The sequence below is a fragment of the Podarcis gaigeae genome (assembly GCF_964106915.1).
Source record: "Podarcis gaigeae genome assembly, chromosome: 6".
Classification (NCBI taxonomy): domain Eukaryota; kingdom Metazoa; phylum Chordata; class Lepidosauria; order Squamata; family Lacertidae; genus Podarcis; species Podarcis gaigeae.
This window is the reverse complement of record NC_139682.1, coordinates 51,377,371-51,400,685: the sequence shown is the minus strand read 5'-3', so window position 1 is coordinate 51,400,685 and position 23,315 is coordinate 51,377,371. Positions and strand designations below refer to the sequence as shown.

Genomic DNA, 23,315 nt, shown 5'->3' with positions numbered 1-23,315 from the left:
TATTATGAAATAGTAAGTAAACAGAAATATGAAAAATTATAAAATACTTTATTTTAAAATCTTTCAAATTTTTCAATTTTTCCCACGGCACACCAGGCAACATCTCACGGCACATTAGTGTGCCGCGGAACAGTGGTTGAAAAACACTGGTTTAGGGTATGTGCCAGCTTGAAGTGATATTGGCATGTGGACAGGCATGTGCACTCCCATGCCCTCTGCTATGTTCATTCTAACAAGAATTGATTGATCGATTACCGGTAATTAATAATTACAACTTGCTTTTTAAAGAGACTTTCTCCACCAAGCATCTTACAAAATGCGCGTCAAAACATAACCCATAAAATATGATTGTACACCACTAAAAACACTGTATATTACTAAAAGCGAGTTCCAAAAGAACAAAAAGCCCAACATAATTTATTCACAGAAAAACCAGAACACAGCACCATTTTGGGGGCTCAGTTTACTATTAGCCACTGGGGGTAATGGCAAAATGGTGGCTTTCATCATATACCATCTAAAATGCTGAGGGTTGGAGCATGGTTGATTTTATCTTGGATTGAATTTCAGAGCAGTGGTGCCAACTACAAAAAGGCAATGCTCAGTGTGCTCAACAACGTAATGGTTGTTGTAGGCTGTAACTAAGTAAGGCCTCTGAAGTACATCTTGAAGCTGGAAATAAGAACAGTGAAAGGGACAGGATGGACCACAGTGTATGCCATCTTGACGGCTTCTGAGACTTTCAGACAGAAAAGAAGAGATATGGATTCTGTTTATTTATTAATGACCTGGTTGTATGTAAAATTAAGGATTAAATTTGGTGAAATGCGAAGTGTGGGTGGCGCTGGGAGATTGGCAGCATTAGAGGGGAGGGATGTATATTATATATTTATACAAAAAAAATCTAGAGGTTTCATTTTCACCCTCCGCACCAGTGAGGCTGAGTCGTTGATTAATGGGGCCAGATGTCAGACAGCAATGTTCACGGCCATGTTAAGGAGGAATGTGTGTATGTTGTCTGGAAGGAAGCAAAATCTGTTTTTCTCAGGCAAAGTGTTACTCAAGAGGTATCAGAAGGAAATGCTTGAAAATTGATGAATGACTATGATAGATAGATAGAAGAGGATTTACTCTACTCAACTATTTTGAGGTCAAGTTATAACAATGTATAAAAGCTATAGCAGAAATTGGTAATTGAACAGGTGATGTGTAAGGAGAAAGGGATGAATGTATTTTGAAAAGATAGCTGGAAAAGTTATTTTATTGGGAGCAGCAAAGGAGGGAGGAAAATGGAGGAGACATCTGGGGGGGTCGGAAGTCAACTTTTAATTTTATATTGAATTTGTATTAATTTGGTGACAATTTGTTAAAAATTAAGGAATGTCAATAAAAATAATTGGCAAAAAGCACCTCTAGCCACCATCGCTGCATGAGCATCCTCAGTTACCACCAAGTCATTGAACTAGGTCCTTCACAGGGAGTGCAATCTGGTCAGACCTTGTGGGGGCTCTGACTATATTTTTTGGGGGGAAATGAACAAATTCCTATGCCCCACAAATAACCCAGAGATGCATTTTAAATAAAAGGACATATTCTACTCATGTAAAAACACAATGATTCCCGGGCCATCTGCATGCCGGATTGAGAAGGCAGTTGGGCCGGATCTCACCCCCGGGCCTGAGTTTGCATACCCATGCTTTAGGACGTCCACTCCCTGGAGGCCCTTCATCACCCTAAAGAGCTCCATTGGGTGACAATGAGCAGATGCAATAGTGATGGCAAAATATGAACTCTGCAGCCATCATTGTCACAGGGTAAGTCCATAAATGGGTTCTTATATGTCAAACAATATGTTAGGAACCAGGGAATAGTTAAGAGCAACATCCACTTCTAGAGATTCTCTTGCCATTAGGCAGAATGAAGCAGCAGCCTCAGTTGAGTGTCACAAAAGGGCAATGAAATTCTTAGTTATTTAATTTTTTAAATTGCATTTCTACTCTCAGGGAGAAATATTTGGGACTTTCCATCTCAGGTGCCAAAAAAAACACACATTGGCAAGCCTTTAGTAATATGTCACTTGATTTGGGGGTTGGCGTTGGCGTTTGCTATTCCACGTGAGACAGCAAAAGTGTCTCAGACCAGCCCTGATGAACTTTGTAACTGCCTTTACTTTATAGCTGGTTGGGAAAGCACAGAGGTTGTTTGATGTTGTATCAACTGCAGGATCTTAATAGACCAGCTGCAACCAGGATTAAGGAAGCACATGGTGTTTAGGGAGTTCTCACATAAATGCATGTTTTGTAGTTTGGAAGTGTGCCTTTTGTATCCACCACACCTAAAACAAATACAAAGTTTTATTAGAACTGGCATGGGACAACCTTCAGTACTTTGGTCTCGTGCTAGGAAAATGCATGCCTGTGCTTGTGTAATCCCTTTTGTGACCTGTGTTGGCTTTCCTCATACTCTGGCTAGCCTTTATTTGTCTTTCCTTTGAATAATAATAAGCAATACTATATATTGATTGCAACAATACTCAGAAGATGGTTTCTGCACCAGCATTAAGGAGGGCAATGTCCTGCATTTTGTTACCCTGCTCTGTTTATTTATCACATTTACATCCCACCTTTCCTGAAGGAGCTCAAGGTGGCATACATCATTCTCTTCCTCCCCATTTTATCTTCACAACAACCTGGTGAGGGAGGTTAGGCTAGGAGTGACTAAGTGGTCCAAGGGCACCCACTGAGTATCATGGCTACTTGGGGATTTGAACCCTGGTCTCCCAGGTCCTAGTCCAACACACTAACCACTGCACCACACTAGGACACTGACAACAGGCACACACACCTTCATGCTTTGAGGCAGACTTTATACTAAAAATGCATGGATTGGTATAGACAGAAATTAATACAATACCATACAGCACTTAGACTAGTAGAATCCTGATCCCTGGTGAAATCTTCTAGTGTAAAAGGCAGGGGTTCCTAGCCATTTTGGGCCCAGGGACACATTTTAAAATCTAAAAAAAACTGTTGTGGGCACCACAAAATACTCATTTTGGAGCAGAAAAACTAGTGATGCTCAGAAGCCCACTCCTCAGCTGGCAAAATGTCTGCATACCCAAAAACAAAGAAGGCACAGACAAAAGAGCAAGCAACAGGCTAAAAACAACCAAAAAATAAAATAACCCCCTTCTCAATTAAAAATAAAAATAAAATTGGGAGACTCAGGGTGTCATACTGGGGACCCCTGAGATAAAGTGTAACAGCAGCCACAATTCACCAGCATTCTTTGAGGAAGTTGGATGTACAACTAATAATTAATAGGTACTCCTAGGCACTCAACATTTTTTCTTAAATAGACAAATGCATATTCTTCTGCAAAAAAACATAGCAAACATAGCTCTGGGTTACAGTTGCACCCCCTCCCTGCCCCAAGCTTCTCTGCTTTTAGCAGCTGTGTTTATAAGTAGAATTTAGCAGGCAGAGGGGTTTTTGCCCCTGTCGCTGTATTTCCATGCCAATAAAAGCTGTGTTTGCTACATTTCTGATGGTCCCATAGCTACCAGAAAAACACAGGGGAAAAGCTGGCAAGCAGCAACCCTATCTCTGTGCAAATTAGTCATTCACAGTGCGACTGAAAATTGATAATGAGGCATTTCGCCCCTAGAGGATGTGGCATCTCTGCGAATGTAATCTGTCAGAGCTGGATATGGTTTCAGAGGGATGGACTTCCTCTTGTCACAGTTACTGATTCTGATTAAGCAGTGATGCACAACCCAGGATCTTTTTTTGTAGCATCTTTGCTATAAAGCAGCGCACCACTTTCATTCCTCACAGGTTGCAGACTGTGTAGGAGATGCTGTGCGGATCCCTTCTGTAATGTGCTTTCTATTACATAGACCAGATTTCTCAGCTGTGGGCTGGGACGCCTTTGGAAGCAGGTTGCCACATAAACAACATTCTCATGTTTTAAAAACCTTTTTCCACACTTAATATATGTTTGGAGAGAATAATTTCACAGGTTGCTTAGGAGCAATCACATGCTAAAAATAAAAGCAGTAGTGTATCCAGGGAAGGAAATGTCCTGCAAACAAAATGCAAGACAAAGCAATCTGGAATGATAAGAAAGGGGGTTGGTTATTTCTTTGCTCCCTCCTTCCATCCCAGTTTAGCAGCATATCACTTTTAGAGGAATAAAGCCATCTGGTGTGATATAATCCAAGGACTGAAGATCTGTCTGCAGGCATATTAGAGTATAATTAGATGAAGGGCTGGGGATGGAGGGGAGGACAGGATGCACAGCAAATGAGCTGAGCTTCCTGGAGTGTGGTTTTCAGGATGCCTGCCTTCCTTGGCCTTCCTGTATGTGTGGGGAAGATAAATAAGAAAGGATTGTTGCCCTTGTGAAACATTAACTTTGATCCTTTCCTTCCAGTGCTGCTTTTAAACTCTTCAGGAAGTAATGGAAAACTCAATGAGTTGTCTGTCTTGCTGCCACACTCTGTGATTGCTGCTGGAATAGCCTTCTACCCTTTGCCAAGCCTTCTCCCACCAGACCCACTTCTCCTGAAAACCACAATTTCTCCCTGTCTTTTACAAACAATTCACCTCCCTACCTACCTCACTGCATCACTTTGGACAGCTCCTGTCTTTTCCTCTAGCTTTTGCCCTTGTCCTCTATTTTAGGTTTTGCAGCAGTCATTCATTTTTAAGGCACAGAGATTAGAAGTTAATTTCTTTGCTGGAATGGGCAAAGACATTCATTTCTGTGCATGTGAATGGCAACACAAGTGGAATGCACACTTGCAAATACAGACAGGCAGAGGCGGAGGAAGAGGGTTCGGTGGGTGCGGGCCGCCCTGGGTATCGCCACTGATGGGGGTGACAAAATGCCGGGTGGCACTCACCACGGGGCCTGCAGCACACCCGAGCCACACATCTCTTCTGAGAGAGACGCGGTGGCTTGGGTGCATGCAGGCTCCACGCTGCCCAGACTGTCCACCTGCTGCCTCCCCTCCAGCTGTAGGACAGCTGAGTGGGATGAGGCATGCAGACTCCAGAGGCCCTGTGGTGCGCCCCACCCCTATGAGCGGCTTGCCCCGCCCCGCCCTTGCCCATGGGCGGCGCAATTAGTCCCATCCCTATGGGTGGATTGCCCCGCCCCTGGACATGCCGCCCTAGGCGCCCCAGCAGCTTCTTCCGATGCTGTGGTCAGGGAAGGTGTGCCAATCTCTGTGCTGGGAAAAGTAATTTTTGGAGCATTCCTTTGAACAGGGATGGGGAACTTGTGGTCCTCCAGATGATGTTGAGCTACAGTACCCATCATCTCTGACCACTGGCCATGCTTGCTGGAGCTGATAAGAGTTGAAGTCCATTACCATCCCAGCCTGCCTTAGAAAATCATTGAGAAGCGGTTCGAACATGTAGAAATGGCATGAAGTAGACTCCATCCTGAGGTAGAGATTACTGTGTTCCTTGCAGTTTGGGAATATTCAGATGTATAATTCTCCATCCTATCATATGAAACAATTTTGAAGCAGTTTTTACAAAGTGGCTTCCCTGCTTATATGAAACAGCCCTTAGTTTGAGTCTTCTGGGGAGGCTTTGAAACCAGGGGAAATGTGTTTAATACTGGTGAGTTAAGTTCCAAGTGGCCTTTCCCAACACTGAGTTCCCAGATGTTGTTGGTCTACAACTCCCATCATCCCTAGCCATCATGTTCAGTGGAGATTGGTGGTGGAAGTTGTAGTCTTGCAAAAACTGAGGACACATGGTTGGGAAAGGCTGATTTAGGGTCAATTGTCTTTCTGATGTTTTTTGGAGCAGCTGAAGTTTATGAGGACAGACTCACATGCAATGCATTTATTACAGCATGATACCAGACATAGATAGCTGAAGCTACATCTATCCAGGAGGGGGTAGCTGAAACAGATAAAACATGCTTCATGCCACAGAAGACACCTCACCCTCCAAAATGAGGGTAGGATCTCACAGCATTCCCAAGCTACAAATGTGATAATTGGCAACACATCTCAAATCCTCTGCTCTGCAGGATCTGGGACATATTTTTCACCATGCTTTATTTGCAGCAGTAAGTTCAATTAAAAACATGTAAGATTAAATACTTGGGATTCTGAAATAGCCACAGGATTGCGGGCTAAATTTCAGACTCTTAACATGTAGACTCTTAACTACAATCTCAACTAGTACACCAGATTTCAGATCTCCAAAACTTAATACAGTACAGGATACTTCCCTATAAATAAGGAGTGATTTAAGTGCCTGCCAGAAGATGTCCCCAGAGAGTTGGTAAATGGCTGCTTTGTATCTTGCAAAGGACAGAGAACAGTGCTTGAGTTTGCTTGAGAGTAAGGAATAGCAGTACATACTCTTCATGCGACAAGCTACCAAAATCCTTAAAGTTCTTCCATCACTAGGCAGCTAATATGTTTGAAATAGTGCTAAATATGTTTGAAAACAATTCTACCTATGGATCTTCTCTCCCTTATCTTGTTCTACTACAACAGTGCAATTATTAGTGTGTCTGCAGAACTAAATATTACTAAATATTAGCTTTTACTATTGGAAAGGGGGTTGATGGTTGTAAAAGCTGATAGTGTTTTGAACTAACTTGTCTAAAATTATGTATTTATATCTACCTGCACAAAAGAGCACTATTCTCAGATAACTGTACATTATTTAATGCAAGCAGGGGTGCTTTCTCACAGCAGTATTTCTGCTGATGGTACTGTACTAAAACTTAGGAAACTCATATGTGTTTTTACTTGCTTTAGTTTGTAAAGTGTTTGCTCTTATTTTTATTCTGATCTTTCTTTTCTGTTCCTGTCCTTTATTTGCCTCTGTTTAGATTGTACATTTTTAGCAATTATGTGGTTTGCTTCCCAGCTTGTAAAGTAGCATTTACATTGACTGTGCCACAAAAATAATAAATAAGTAACACAAATGTCCGAATCTGCACCATACTTTCTATATGTTACTTGTTTAATTGTAAATAATATGTTGACAGAATATACAAATCTGTGGCTGGATGGGAGAAAATATCATTTCCTCTCTCTTGAAAAAGTAGAACTGTGTATGTGTGTGCATTTTACATCTATGGTATTTGCCACTCATACATTAAAATAAACTGAGTTTCAGAACAGATTGTAGTAAAGGCTGATGTAGTCCATAAATGGAAGTGGGGACAAGATCATGCTGTGAGCAGCTGCTTTCCTGTATTTTTAAGAGCAGGTATATATTGGCTGTGCACCTCTATCTTTGTTGTTGTTTTCTTCCCTTTCATTTAAATATTAACTAACTGGCCATTTTTAAGTAAGTGGAATTGCTACACCATTCTCAAAGGATTTTAATTCCAGATACAGTAGCAGTAAACACTTGAATTGTTCTCTCTTTTGAGCGCTAGAGGTCACCATCCTTCAATGTTTCATAGCACTGCCCTATACTATACTGTGTGGTCTAAACCACTGAGCCTAGGGCTTGCCAATCAGAAGGTTGGAGGTTCGAATCCCCACAACAGGGTGAGCTCCCGTTGCTCACTCCCTGTTCCTGCCAACCTAGCAGTTTGAAAGCACGTCAAAGTGCAAGTAGATAAATAGGTACTGCTCCGGCGGGAAGGTAAATGGCGTTTCCGTGCGCTGCTCTGGTTCACCAGAAGCGGCTTAGTAATGCTGGCCACATGACCCGGAAGCTGTATGCCAACTCCCTCAGCCAGTAAATGAGATGAGCGCCGCAACCGCAGAGTTGTCCGCGACTGGACCTAACGGTCAGGGGTCCCTTTACCTTTTTACATCTCTTTTCAGAAATAAGTCTCACTGAGTTTGGTGGGACTTGCTCCCTGGTTAGTGGATACAGGACTGCAGCCTCTGTGTACTCACCACAAGCCTAATCACAAACTCTGTTGAATTCAGAGGGGCTTACTCCCAAGAAAGTAAGGTTGGGATTGCAGCCAGGGCTATTATTAACTGATCTGCTGATACTAACAGGGATATTTATACTTGAACCAAGAACAAAAACATGTGAACAACCCCAAATGCTGCTAGAGAGCTCCATAAAATTCCTGAGAAATTTGATTTGTAATCTGGATATCATAGGACCTAGCAGAAAAGAGAAATCTGACTTTTATAGAGAAGCCCTGATAGACTATGGCAACAACACTTTGTACAGAAGGGATCTATCCCTTTTTATAACTACAACACTACATACCCACCCAAGATCACATTTCCCCCCTCTTTAGAATTCACCCACTCTATTGATAAAGGTGGATGGAATGTATCCTTTTAATTCAACACCTCAGTTATGAGTACCAAGAGGAGCATACTAAGAGTGGTTACAATGTATTATGGGATAACTGTTTTGCATTATGCTAGGTGCATAATCAGGTAAGTCTCTGCTGCCATGGGTATCTATTTTGAGTTGGAAACCTGAAGAGAAGGGCATTTATCATGTTTCAAAGCTGTAATTGATATTTTTCTAACACCAGAGTACAAAGCGCTTTGCAGTTCTTATTCTGTTCATCCTAACTGCTACAGTGAGAAGCAAATTAGGATTGGAGTTAGTGACTTAGCTAAGGGTACTCAGTGATCAGGAACTGAATTTATGCAGCCCACTGCTCCAATATTGATTCAAAGTCATAGTGGTATAGTTGGTAGATTGATGCATGAGGTCTTCTTCTTCTTTTGTAGGTGTAGGGTAGTCATATTACATATGTGCATCATGAAGCCCAGCTGTTTTAATAGGACATATAAATAAAAATGATAAGTTTCTTAAATTATCTGCATATACCAGTCATAACTTTTGGTTGTGACAAAAGTAAGAGATGTTCAGACTTAAAATTTGAACCATTGTAATGTATTTTGCATGGGCCAGTACTTGATGACTATTTGGAAGTTGCAGCTGTTTAAAAATATGACTTTCTAATTACTGTCTATCACTAGCCACTGGGGGTCATGGTGTGATATGGGAAGTGTAGAAATATCTTCATTGGTTGCTAGTTCTTCTGGAAATAATTAGAAATGCTGGTTTCTAAAGTCCTAAGTGATCCAGGATCAGGTTACGTCAAGGAGTGTCTTCTCCTATGCATATTCACTCAGGTGAATCCCTGAATGAATCTCATAAATCCCTGACCTTAGTGCCACATCCACTAGGTTGTGCACCTTGGAAGTTAGGTTGCTGGCTGGTGAGAACAAAGCCCCCCCCCCCCAAACTACAGGCACATAGTTAACACATGTTAGTTTTTAATGTTTGACTTGATTGGGTGTTGCTTGATTAGTGTCTTATATACTGGGTATATAAGAGGTCAGTCTGCCTCTCAAGTATATGTCAAACAAGACCTTGACATCTGCAGTGCATTTTCAATATACTGTAATTACTATCCATGTTAAATAATAATTAACAAAACCTGAAGCACAACATTTCAAAACACAAAGCAAGATCTCTTTCATGGACAGGTAAGGGAGCAATAATGTGTCTTAATTCTATCTTTACTTATTTGAAGCAGATGACATTGTTGCTGAAGCAGTGTGATTCACTGGGCAGAGTGGTGTGGATGGATCTCCTCTGTTACAGTGCCATTTCATCTAAAGATTCCCTTCATTATCTTCTTGAACAAGAAACTAAAGTCTTTTGCTCATATGAAGATAATTTTCACATTTTAAAGATGAATGAGGATAGCAATGCACATTGCATTTTAATAAGAGCACTACCCACCAGTTACACAGTGCAAAGGAGGCAAATTGGCTTCATATTGTAAGTGTAACTTTAATTGCTAGGCAATGGACACACAGAACTGCCATTAATTCATGTATCTTAATATGCTAATACAGTGGTACCTCTGTTTAAGATCAGCCCTGTTTACGAACGATTCGGTTTACGAACGCCACAAAACCAGAAGCAGTGTCCCGGTTTGTGAACTTTACCTCCGTCTAAGAACGTAATCCAAATGGTGGAAGGGCACCGGCGGTGGGAGGCCTCATTAGGGAAAGCACACCTTGGTTTAAGAACGGTTTCGGTTTAATAACAGACTTCCAAAATGGATTAAGTTCGTAAACTGAGGTACCACTGTAGTTGGTTGCCATCCTTCTGTCTCAGGAGACAATGGAAGAGTGCACCTTCAGGGGTGAAGTCAGATCATTGGAGGGTTACAGTGCTGATGCAGCTGTAGAGACTGATATGAGAGAGACATGTTTTGTTGCAGGTGGGGCAGATGAAGGCATCTGGTTGTGCTGATGCAGCTGTACCATGGTGTTTCTTCTTTCTGTGCTCCTCCCAGTGATCATTCCTTGACTGATTCCTTGACTGATCACTGCTGTGGATACGCGACTTGTCTCCAGGCACTGTGGGTCATCTGTGGGGAATTACCACACAGCACAGTTAATGTTGCCAGCCTTCTTCTCACATTTACATACATCTTTGTAATGCACTTCCTTGGGGATCCTGCCATTTTCCATTCTGTGGACATGACCAAGCCAGTGTAGATCTTGCAGAGACAGGAGTGCAGAGACAGGAATGTGGGCAAGGCAACTATGGCAATACCAAGATGAAGGGTTCCCAGGTTTATGTGTTGAGCGCACAGTTTTATGGCAGTGAGACCTGGGCAACTTGCACACACCAGGAGCGATGCCTCAACGCCTTCCACATGTGCTGTGTCACGAAGATTTTGGGCATCTCATGACACAGTAATACACAAATTAACGATTATTATTACGCGTGCACGTGTGTGTTTTTATTACTAGAAACGCTGCTGCATATCCAAACGCCCACTCAGCAAATCTTGATCCCACCTCCGTCCAGCGCCCAGGCGGTTCATGACTCTTCACTGTCTCTCAGCACTAATTAAGGTCTAAGCCCGTGTTGACAGCTGTATTATTCCTCCTCCCGGGTAAACAGTTTAGAATTGGCTCCCAGGCTTTGCAGTCTCTGGTAAGCACATTCTCATTGGCCTGACGCCCTGTTTATCACCCGCCTTCGACTGATGGCCAATAGTTCTGAAGCTCCCCTAGCAACCCGCCTCCTCCTCCTCCTCCCCCCCCCCCCCGTTCGCTCTTCCTCGCCCTTTCGCAGGCTTCGGCCGAAGCTGTTGTTGCGCTTGAGTCAAGCTGGCCTGTCACTCAAGCGCTCTTTCGCTAACCAAAAGGCGACCCACACCTCGACCGTGCTTAAGTCTTCGATATGATTAGCCGCGTGAGCCGCCAATCAGACTCTGGTCCATGCGGATTGGCGGATATAGAAAGGGGAGGAAGGTTAGCTCCGCCCTTCTCCGTCTTGTGGTGGCTTCGAGCCAGACAGGCGACTCAGTTGGTCTGCAGCGGCCGCTGGACTGGTGTGAAAGTGCGCCGTCTCATTTCCTCGGCGCTGCGGAGGACGGTGGGCGGGGGGGTGGGGAAGGGCCCGAGGCCGCTGCGGCCCAGCCTTGCCGTTCCCTCTGGAAGAAGGAGTCTCAGGTCGCCCTGTCTCTGCGCCCCCTCGCCCCGCCCGGACGTTCACGGCGGGGCGTTAGACCTCCTTCCCCGGCTGAAGCGCTGCTGGAGTCTTGGTCGCCTCCCAAGGAGCGGGTGAATATGAGCCGTTTCTGGGTGCGCGGAGCCCACCGCCCCTCCTCTCTGAGGCAGGTAAAGAAGAGCCAGGTCCGGGGCGAGGGCGGGCGCTTCGTGGGGGCCGAGGCGAGAGAGGCTGGTTCGCGCGTGGGATGCGGGGGGGGGGCTGTGGAGGGGGGGTGACAATGAGCCGGGAAGCGGGGATGGGATTAGCGGACGGGGCCCCCGGCGGCAGCGAGTTCTGAGGCGCGGAAGGAGCGTGGAAAACGCCCCCCTTCCCCTTCCCACCCCCTTTGTAGTGATGTTGAGGAACATGACTGTCACAGAGTGAGTTCCTGAAGACGGGAGCCTGAGGAGCGAGGCTGGGGGCCTCTTAGGTAGAGAAAGGTTGGGGGGGCTGTCCCAAGTTGTGCATTTTGTGGGAGTGTTGTGAAGGAAAAGTGCGAGGGCAGGAACACGAGGGCGAGGAGATTCTTTAGTAGTTTGACAGCACTTTGGAGAACTCCCATTCTCTCATCTTTCCCTTTAAAAAAAGCCCTAAAAAGTAATGCAAAGCCTTTCTTTTGGTCCCCAATGGGAGGAACTGGTCAAAGATGGAGGAGTGTTTAGCCACCTGGCTGAGGGTGTGAGGTAAAGATGATGAAGGGGAAGGGGGGAGATGACTTCCTTGCCTTTTTCTTTTTCTCTCTGCCAGCCTCCACCATGCCGTTTAATGCCCAGAACTTTTCAAGTAATGAATCTCATCATCTTACTGATTTTGGTTCAGAAGGTTTGTCTTTGTTGGGATGCTTTGAAAGATGCAATTGGAAATATCCAGCGTTGCTTAATCCCAGAGCTCTGCTGCTGTTGCTTCTGGGTAGTTGTTTCCATGAAAAGGGCTGCTCTTACTTGAATGGGAAAGTTGAATGCTCACTGTGATGGTTTAATTATCGTTTTGTCTTTGTTTATGTTGCACATGGGTTTGCTTTTAATGGAAGGTATAATAAACTGTCGTATGTAGAGTAGGACTATATACTTTTTGTCACTTATTTAGGTTGTTGATTAATTGCCTCTGAAGTTGACACACTTTTTCTTTGACATTGTTCCTATAGTTTTTGTAAAGTTTGTTGTTGAAGTTTTCTATTTGTTAGAAAGCTACATAGAATTCAGTATCTGCAATTCTGAATAAAACATTTTTTTGAATTGCACTTGAATTCCAGCCCTACCTTGCTTTGTAGATCTACAAAGTAAATAAGACTTTTGCAATTTAAAACCTGAGATAAGGCATTCAAAGGCCTTTTACATTAGTGTATGCATCATAAATACTTTCATTGTTTGTTCTTGGTGTGAAAGAGTGAAAATGGTGAAGTGTGTGTCACATGTCTCACCATTTCAATAACATTTTTTCTGCCATTTCTCTTGAGTTTAAAGAAATGCATATTAAAGAATAATGGCTATATTAAATATATATATATATATTCTACAATAGTGTAAGATGTATTACTTTTCTGAGCGAGTATACTGTTCATCTAAGCATTCTTTTATAATAGTGGTTTGCTTCACTTCCATTTAGAGGCAAACTACTACATGAAAAGGGGATAGAGCAACTCCCTTGTGATGAAAAATGACACTATTTGGGACTCTTTTAGTTTAGAAAAAGGCAAGTAAATGATGGCATGATAGTGATGTAGAATAAGTATGTGGAGAAAATGAATAGAATAGTTATAAGGAATATGATAGTAGACGGGCATTCTAAAGGACAATATTGGTTGCAAAAGTGTAGATACTGTATAAATATTTTTCCTAATCTAATAATCTGTACTCTGGTTTTCTATGAAAACTTGGCTATTTGAGTTTGTTTCCTAATATATATGATAGGTTGTGGCAAGAGTAAAATAAAAAAATCCCACCAAGGAAACATTTGCAATAACAATAGAATAGGAAGGGGACAATGGGCCATTCTCTGTTGGCATTTTGGTTTCTGTCTGGAATTACTACTTGCATATGCGCACAGGAACTTTGCATTTTATATACTGTTTTGCAAATTGATGCTTTAGAAAAGAAACAGCTTTGTGTAGAGGATTGATAATGTAAATCAGCAGTCGACTGTTCTCAGGCATCTATGTTCTACTGAAATGTTTTTAATTTACAAAGTGAGACTATATACTTGGGACCTCTTCACAGTTAAAGCATAACTAATGTGTATTAAACAATCCTGACTATGCACTCGTATTTAAGAGCATAAGGCCTGGACCCTGGATCTGATTCAGTACATCTAGTCTAACACAGTCATAGGACATAATGGTAACAGCCATATTCTCTTATCTGTCACCAGTTTCTTGTAATTGGTGAGATATGTGGTCTCTAACTGTATCTTGTGACTGGTCACTTGTGAGGTCCTTATTTGTAGCCAAGCATTGCTTTGTGTAACTTAGGGCATTTCCTGGTGATTTAAAAAAAGGAAAACAGTTTTGATGTTATATTCCAGTCCCAGTCCAGCACCAGCAATGCAATTTAATGTCTCATAGGATACATAAGGGAAGCTGTGCTCTGGCGGGATTGCCTGTTCACTGCTTTTGCCTTTAAAAAAGAGTGCATACTAGATAGGGGAAATTATACATAATACAAAAAATATGTAGGGAGGTAGCTTGCTTGTGTTTCCAAGTTTGTAATATTAAACAAGTTAAATGATCACTGCAGTAAGTATTGTTCCAGGCATAGGCAAACTTGGCCCTCCAGATGTTTTGGGACTACAACTCCCATCATCCCTGACCACTGGCCCTGTTAGCTAGGGGTGATGGGAGTTGTAGTCCCAAAACATCTGGAGGTCCAAGTTTGCCTATGCCTGGTTCAGCCACTTAATCAGTCTAATTTTTTAAAAATGGTACGGTGTATGTAGAGCATTTCCATCATGAGAGTTGTTGTGGCCACTAACCATTAGGTGGACTGCTGGAGTAATAAAGTTACGGATCTCTCTTGTGTGAATATGACTTTCCTGCAGTTGAAGTGCAGGAAAGATATCTTGCAACAACTATTTGTCAGTGAAAGGATAAGTCTGGAAAAGCTCTTGCGGACTTGCATCTTGATAGCAGAACACATGCTGACGTAAATGCATATAGATTGCACCTTTCCTCTATAAATCATGACCTAGATAAGATTGCTCACCAATGATCAAACAAGTTGCCTGTTCACTTTTATTATTATTATTATTTTTTCAAATGACTGAAGTGTAGAACTCTTATTAATAATGTCTTTAGCTGTAGCACATGGATGGAATGCAATGTTGTGCAAGTGGACTTTGGCTTGCGCAATGTCCTCTTCTTTCCCAACCCTCCAGAGCAGCTTTGGAGGTGCAGGGGAGAGAGATGGTGGTGAAGTAAATGCATATAGATTGCACCTTTCCTCTATAAATCATGACCTAGATAAGATTGCTCACCAATAATCAAACAAGTTGCCTGTTCACTTTTTTATTATTATTATTTTTTAAAATGACTGAAGTGTCATTGTTGTGTGAGCAGAAGTCTGCTTTGCTTATTCACAGACAACATTGGATACAACCCTGTGTTTAAATTGCTATGTTTGCACTTCTGTAAGTGTTCTGTAGGTGCCCAAGTCTGCATTGTTGTAAGCCATAATTCAAGAGAACAAAAATATTTTGAATAAGCTATGTCCACAGACTTTGTCATGCTTCCATTGTGGCTTTTGTTAGGTTCTGATATCCTGTAAATTGAAAAATAAAAGCTGACAACGACTGTTCCTTGTGTGAATGAATAACAAAGCACTATCTGTCCAATTTCCTTACCCACAGGGCTAGGCTTCTGCTCATACTTTCATTTTTCCAGAAAGTCTGTCTTTCCTCTGGTTCTGCAATGAATCCTTTTGTTGCCTTAGATTTGCTTATGCTGGTAATACTCTTACAGACATGGATTCCTTTTATAATTGGCAGAGCTATTCTAACCCTGGCTGAGCAGCAGCAGGGTGTGATTGAGGAATGGAACCACTGTTGCATCTTTAGCCCTGCTGCCCCTGCTGTCTGCAATGGAAGGTGGGGACCAGGTAAAACCTGCTCTGGTGTGGCTGTCAGGCCTAGATTGGGAACTAGAAAATTCTGGACATGTTCAATCTCTCCCTGTCTGGAATACCCAGTATGGGGTTTTCTACAGGTTACAGCTGGTGGAAATCCATGGGGTATTATATCTGCTGGCCTGCACTTTGGGCAGGCAGAATGGGAATTACCTGAAGCATGTTGTGTAGGTCAGGATAATGAGATAGATGGGCCACTGAGCTGTTCAATAGTTTACCGTGTTAGCTATTGCCCTCCAAGTGTTTGGGGTTACACCTCCCATTAGCTCCAGACAAAACAAAGGCAGATTATTGCAGGGGTCTGAAAATAAAAAGTTGGCTTACTTTGTCCTTTGATCACAATCAAATATTTTTTGAAGTCTAGAATGCTCTTTTTTAAATGTCAGCTCTTTTCGTGCATCTTGGTAGGAAAGTTACACACAAATACACCTCCCATTTAAGAACTGGCATTTCCAAGTATTTCTGTGCTCTACAACTGTTTCTGGAGAACTTCTGCTCTCTCCCTTCTGGAGTAAACCACATGGCTAGCTTCTATTAGTATATGCTGTAACTAGGCATATCTGAACAGGAACACAAGATTGAAGAGGAATAAAAAAATAAACACAAATGGTTTTATTCTGGTACATTATCTTCCTTCAAGGGTGCTCAGAGTGGCTTATGTGGACTATTTTATTTCATCCATCCCATAACCTTACAAAGCAGAGTGGGAGATTGTAATTGTAACTGACTGTAAGTCATCTATTGAGTTTCACATTTGGGTAATTACAACTTTACAGTATATCCAATATGCTGGCAGGTTTGTCATTCAAAAATATTATTTTTAAAAATTATTGGAAATTGATATGCAGTCATGTAATTTAAATAAAATAAAATTTAGCGAGGAGCTTTCTGAAAACATGTTCACTTTAAAATCTGTCAAATTGAAGGGGAAAAAATATTTTAAAATAATTACAGCCTCTGAGTGAGTTATCAGAGCATGTACAGGAATGCTAAAAGGATTTACAGGCCCCTATTGTCTTGCACTGAGTAGTGCATGACTGCCTCCACTAAAATACAGTGGAAGGTAGTGATTGTAGAGGCAGGAGGGTGATCAGGATGCTGGTGCACAGCTGTTGATTGGACAACTGATGCCCTTTGACTTTTATGCTGTCCTGTTTTCTTAAGTTGTAGGAAGAGAAGAGTGGTTGCATATAAGGAGAGTTAGGCAGGTGGTAACAGAAAAATGGGTTGAAAGAAAGCAGAAGGAAATAAGTGTTCAAGAGTAAATTAAAGGGGAAATTGAATTGAGGAATTTAATGTTTGTAGCATAGACCTCAGATTTGCCTTGTACAGTACTTTGTTCATAGCCTTGGGCAATTCACTTGTGTCAAACACATTCGCTTGTCTTACGTAAAATGTTGCAAGAACAAATTTGGGGTTCAGGCCCCACCACTGCTTTGTATTCCATCTAGTTCAGCATCCTGTTTCCAGCAGTGACCAATAAAAGTCTCTGGGAATTCAAGTAGGTCATGAGAGTACTGTATCACAATTAGCCCTGTTCTTCTGTAGCATTTGGTATATACTGCCTCTGAACACGAAATATACATTTAGGTGTCATGGGTGCAGGGCCTGAGCAAGTATGAAAACTTTTGGGTAGGTAGAAGTGAATAAGGAGATAGTGCATGTAGTTTGGGGAGAAACATGTAATGCTCTCACTTTTTGGAAGACACAAGCTGCAATTCATGGTATACACACTAATCCATCTTCCACCTTCCTCAGTTGTACTAGAGAGATGTGAAATTCAGTTTTTGGGGGGCATCTTCTTGGGGAGGCAAGCTAGGTCCAGATTAGAGAATTAGAATGGGCAATTGTAACTGTGTTCTTTAATTTGGTTATAGTAGTTGAAAGTTCCCTACATGTTAACTGGCACAAGCACTGAAGGAATGAATTCTGTGTGAGGTTTTTTGTTTGTTTGTTTTTGCACCACAACTACGTTCCAAGATTAAAAATACCAGTCTGTCCGGTGTGAAGTATAAATTTGAGACTCCCTGGCTCCATTCAGAAAATTGATGCCTGGTCACTTTATTGGGTTTAGACTTTGCTTTGCTAATGTGAGACGTCCTTTTATAATGTGAATTAATTTCCACCATACTAGTACACTATGTAGTGACAGGCTCTGCCTGAACCAGAATAGTACAGGGTAAAGAAGGTCACCTCTTGGGACTGATTCCATCTGTGGGAAGTGAGAAATATGATAGCGCTAGCTAAAACTAGGAGTTTTCTTTTTGGAGAAGCAGTTAATCACTGACAGAGGCTATGCATTTAAAATACTTCACAAAAGGTAAGATGTAGAAGATGCTGATACCGCATTTTCAAAGCATTGTAAAAAGTGATAATTTGTGGGTGAAAAATTTCCCTTGCCTTACAGAGAAAGGTGGAAGCAAGATAAACTACCTATAAATGACATACCAAGGCAATCCAATAGATTAATACAGTGGGCACTAACTTTTTTAGACCAGCATTCACATCTTAAATTTTGAGAAAGTCTTGTGGTCATCAATCACAAGATTTAACAATATTTATGTTGATTGATTGTTGTGATACCTCTGGCTACCATAAGGAAGAGAGGCATAACACACCACCACCACCACCACCATCATCATCATCACCATCATCATTTTCATTTCTATACTGCTTGGCTGCCATGGGGGCAGGTGAGCATGGCAAAACCCCAAAATAGGGCGGGTATAGTCATTGCTCCTCCTTACCCCCAGAAATTCTGATTGTGGAGATTAAACAATTCTGATTTCCCCCCTCAAATACAATGCTGTTGCTGCTTTCTGTTGACAACAGGGAGCATTCCCCAGTACCAGCGAAATGTACAAGGTGACCAAAAAATATGGTGGGGGTAGTAAAGCATGGAAAGGGTTGAACAGGCTGATTTGGTACAAAAGCAAATAATGGTGTCTGGGCATTTACCTCATATCTCTTATTCTGAAAATGCTATAAAATCTATTTAAAATGAAAACTGGGAATCTGAGAATCATTCTTAATTCTGGGGCACCAGATAAGGCCTTCATGGGCATCATGGCAGTGACCGCTAGGTTAGTGGTTGAGTGGCCTTGTGAGTCAATTGCTACAATTCTTCTAGGTAACAACATAATAAAAGTCCTACTGGGTCAGGCCAAAGTGGCCTACCAGATGCCTAAGAAAAGCCTACAAGCAGAACATGAGGGCCACAGCATTCTTGCCGCTTGTGATTCCCAGGAACTGCTATTCAGAGGTGTACTGCCTATGACAGTGGTGATAGAACATAGCAGTCATGGCTAGTAGCCATTAATGGCCTTAAGGCTCCTATAGTCCACCTGCTTGTTTGGCATTCCCCCTAATTTGCTTGCACAAAGCTTATGTGGCAGATAGACTATGCCTGGTATTTACTGAACACTTGTTCTGATTTGTTTATGGGGCAGTTTTATCTCAATGAGATTTCATTCTGCTTACATATCTTGGTCATCATTTGTTCATCTTACACTTTTCAATGTGTTTTCCTCATCACTTAGTAATCTGCAGAAAGTCTGAGTTTTTAAAGTGGATCTGTAGTGCTAGTCAGAGGACTTTAATTAATTGTAATTGCACAAACCTGAAGTTCCAGTGTGCCCTTTAATCTCTCTTGAAAAATACTAACAATCTTCCATGAATTTGTCTGATCCTTTTTCAACGCCATCCAAATTCATGGCCACCACAAATTCCATAGCTCTGTTTGTCTGTACTGACTCTTCTAATAACCAGAATCATTGGATGCCCCCAAATTCTAATACTATGAGAGAGGAAGAAAACCTTTTCCTTATCCATTTTCTCCACTCCATGTATAATTTTACACCCCTCTGTTATGCCCCCCGTCTTTTCTCTAAACTAAAAAACTCCCAACTGTAAACTTCAGGTGAAAATATCAACTACGGATCAGTAGTGCAACACATTGCTGCTGGCTCTTGAGAGAGCTCTCCCTTGAATCTCTGGGGCAAGCAGGGATCTCAGCACAGCACAGCTGCAGAGAGCAGGTGGCACTGTGGTCTAAACCACTGAGCCTCTTGGGCTTGCTGAAGGTCGGCAGTTTGAATCTGCAGGATAGGGTGAGCTCCCATTGCTCTGTCCCAACTTCTGCCAACCTAGCAGTTCAAAAACACACCAGTGCAAGTAGATAAATAGGTACCACTGCAATGGGAAGGTAAATGGCGTTTCCGTGCACTCTGGCTTCCATCACAGCGTTCCGTTGTGCCAGATGCGGTTTAGTCATGTTGGCCACATGACCCAGAAACCTGTCTGTGGACAAACGCTGGCTCCCTCAACCTGAAGCAAGATGAGTGCTGGACCCCATAATCACCTTTGACTGTACTTAATCATCAGGGGTCCTTTACCTTTACCTTTTTTATGTTGGACTGACTGCATCCTCACCATGCTGAGATATGTGTGTGGAGGATTGCTTCACTATTCATCGTGCTCTAGCTGGAATGGGGTGCAGGGATCTAGCACATTCTAAAATTAGAAGTTTAAAATGTTAAACTATATTTTAAAAATTCAGTTAAACACTGTGTGTGAAAGGAGAAATTATTATTTTCTTTCATTTATGAATCTCTTCCTGTAGGGAATCCCAAAGTGACTTAGAGAATAAAAAAACAGTTGCACATATAAACATTTAAAACAATTGCATATATTATAACAACACATAAAACCAGTTTGAACTGAAACAGATAGCAGTTAGTATAAAGATTTTAGAAGGCTTGTTGAAAGAGGAACATCCTTAACAGATGCCAAAAAGACAAGAGAAGGCAGCAGTCATTTGTGTTCAACCTTGCAAGCAAATATGCAACACTTTAGTATCCCATTACAGTGGTACCTCTGGTTGCGAATGGGATCTGTTCTGGAGCCCCATTCTCAACCTGAGCAGAACGCAACCCACGTGTGCACGGGTTGCGATTCACCGCTTCTGTGCATGCGCGTGACGTCATTTTGAGCATCTGTGCATGCTCGAGCGGCGAAACCTGTTCCGTTACTTCCGGGTTGCCACGGGACGCAACCTGAAGCATCTTTAACCCGAGGTATGACTGTAGTTCACGATATTAATGTTATTGGTTTTTTTGAGACTAAAAGAAAAGGTACCCCAAGTTTTGCGAAGCTAACTTCTCTGCTCCCCTAGAGTCAATTCTGACCACAGATTGATTGCAAACCTGGGATCAAGCATTGTGCACCTTTTCCCCTTCACATCCACCCAAGTAGAATTATACTTTTATAGCTTCATCTTGACCATTCTATCAATGGATTTGGGACAAGAAAATGGTTCAATTCTTTTTCCTTCATTTTTAGTATACGGCCAGAGAGAAGAAAAACAAATTGAGCACCTAGGATGTGAAAGCTCCTCTTCTTCCTAAAGGAACCATATTGTTTGCAAGATGGATCGGAGTAAGCGAAATTCAATAGCAGGATTTCCACCACGCTTGGAGCGCGTTGAAGATTTTGATGGGGGTGGCGGAGGCGATGGGAACGTGTCCCAGATGGGCAGAGTTTGGACTTCTTCATACAAGGCCTTGATTAGTGCCTTTTCAAGACTTACACGACTTGATGACTTTTCTTGTGAGAAAATAGGATCTGGTTTCTTCTCTGAGGTGTTCAAGGTGAGTAGACTGACCTTAATTCTCCTCTTTCCCTATTTTTCATATAGTAATTAAACAAATTATGAATGAATATTCTTTTGCTGTTGGTCTTTTGACTGTGCTTTGCCTAAGATCACTGAGTAACAGGGACTTTAAATGCCTTGGAATATTTAACATCTATGAGTATTTTTGGAAAGTTTAAAGTACTGTACAGTGAGATGAGACACCTGCTTGGCAGCTGAGTAACATATCTATACTAAATACATCAATACCTTTAGATTTTTTAAGTTGGAAAGCTTGCAGAAATGTGTATGTTTTATTTAAATATCTAGCTCTATTTTTCAGACTGAAGCAAGGTGACTTGCAGGCCAAAAATTAAAATGTCATGAAACTGTAAAAACAGGAGGGAGAAAAGATGTTAAAATTAAAACCTCATCCGTTGGCAATCCAAAAGAACAACATATATTCTCCTTCACTACTTGGGATCAGAATGAATTGGCAGCTAAGCATAAGATCTTGCCCAATGAATTATGATCTTCAAGTCTTTTTCCTACCTCAAAGAATGGTTTAGTAATATCTCATTACTGGACCACTCCATGAGACAGACAATTCAAATTTCCTTTGCAAGTTTAAGTTGCAAGACAAAAACCGCACTTTCTGACCATATTACATTTTATAGACAAAACATTACAAGTCTGAGGAGATGATAAGACTGCCTGAGGAAATAAGCCAATCTTTCAATCTTCCCTTTTTACTGACTGGATTAGTTTCTTATGCACCTTTAGCGTCTGGTCAATAAGAAGAATTATTTGAAGTGTGCCCCTTGCCACTTTTTAATTACAAGGATTGAGGCTGCAGGACCTTGGTCTATGGTACGAGTAACCCATTAATGTCATTGAACACTCACTTTCTCACTCTTTTTCTTATCTTGTCCAATGGCATAGCAATACATATTACTTAGAGCAGATGTGGGAGTGGCATAAGCTAAGTTCTCTATCTACATGTTCCACTGTTAATTGAGGTGAAGAAGTTTAACAAGTTTTCTGCATGGCCATTTTACCTACTCAAATTTTGATTTACAGCAGACATTCTATATTTAATGTCTGAATATATTGTTCTAATTGCATTCCAGTTTGTGTTGAAGTATGTACCTATTGTGAAAATTACTTCATAAAACTAAAACCCTGGCCTAGGCTTGTGTACTATGCAGTCCTTGGTCATACAAAATTGTGATGCTATGCTTCTTCCAGAGAAAACAGAATAATCCTCAACTGGATTTTGCCCATATATAGAATTTATTGTGTACTCCAGTTATCTTGTTGCATTTAGTAATGGCAATAATATTTAAAGCAAACTGCAGTTGATGAGGTGTAGATAATATGGGTATGTGGGGAGAACTTACTGTGGAGCTTTTAGCTTCCACAACAAAAGCCTTTAATGCTTGAGCTTAAAGAGAGCTGCCATATGCCCAGTTCCTTTTTCAAAGAAAAACAGAAATGTTCAGAACAAGCAAGGCTTTTCCATGTGTTTTTGATTCTGGATATTTTGGGTCATACCCATGACAATGTAGGCCATCTGGGAAGTGCAGTTTGTGCTGAGTATGTTATCCAGCAACACATACATCTATGGGAGGCTGCTTCTGCCTTCAGGTTTTGTTTCAATGTCTTTTTTCGTTAAAGCAAACCATAGTAGGAATTCATGACACAGAAACATGACTGCATACACTTGCCAAGTCTAAGCACTAAACTTCCCACCTCCCTGTGTGTCTGGAAAAGCACACTTGTGCATGTTGGGGAAAGAAAATGCTGCTTTTCAGCAGCAGCTGCTCATGTCTTATACGTGAGTTGGTGTTCCAGAGTGTCCTTCAGTCCTGAAAGGTTTTGAGGGTGTTGGGAAGGGAAGAGAAAAATCACCTGAGTGCAAGAATACTGTATGTGCCATTTTGGATCCCTGCTGCTGCATTTTGCATTTGTTTTACTTCATTTATTGGTCAAAGGAATTGCTACCAATATCTGAGAAGAGAACCACGTTATCTTCAGAGTTTTAATTGTTTTATGAAGGTCCGAGCTGCTTCT

The 23,315-nt window shown here is 41.7% G+C and overlaps 1 protein-coding gene across 2 annotated transcripts in view; it reads left to right on the top strand.

The window, feature by feature from the left end:
- Positions 1-11,086: 11,086 nt before the first annotated feature.
- The window catches only part of TESK2 (testis associated actin remodelling kinase 2), a 51,523-nt gene continuing 39,294 nt past the window's right edge, over positions 11,087-23,315 (top strand). The window contains exons 1-2 of one of the 2 annotated variants that reach the window (XM_083742404.1): positions 11,087-11,622; positions 20,954-21,261. In XM_083742404.1, the coding sequence (XP_083598530.1) occupies positions 21,040-21,261 (222 nt within the window). In that variant the 5' untranslated portion in view covers positions 11,087-11,622; positions 20,954-21,039. Of the gene's footprint in view, positions 11,627-20,953; positions 21,262-23,315 lie in introns of both variants that reach the window. The other variant, XM_083742403.1, reaches the window with a different exon arrangement.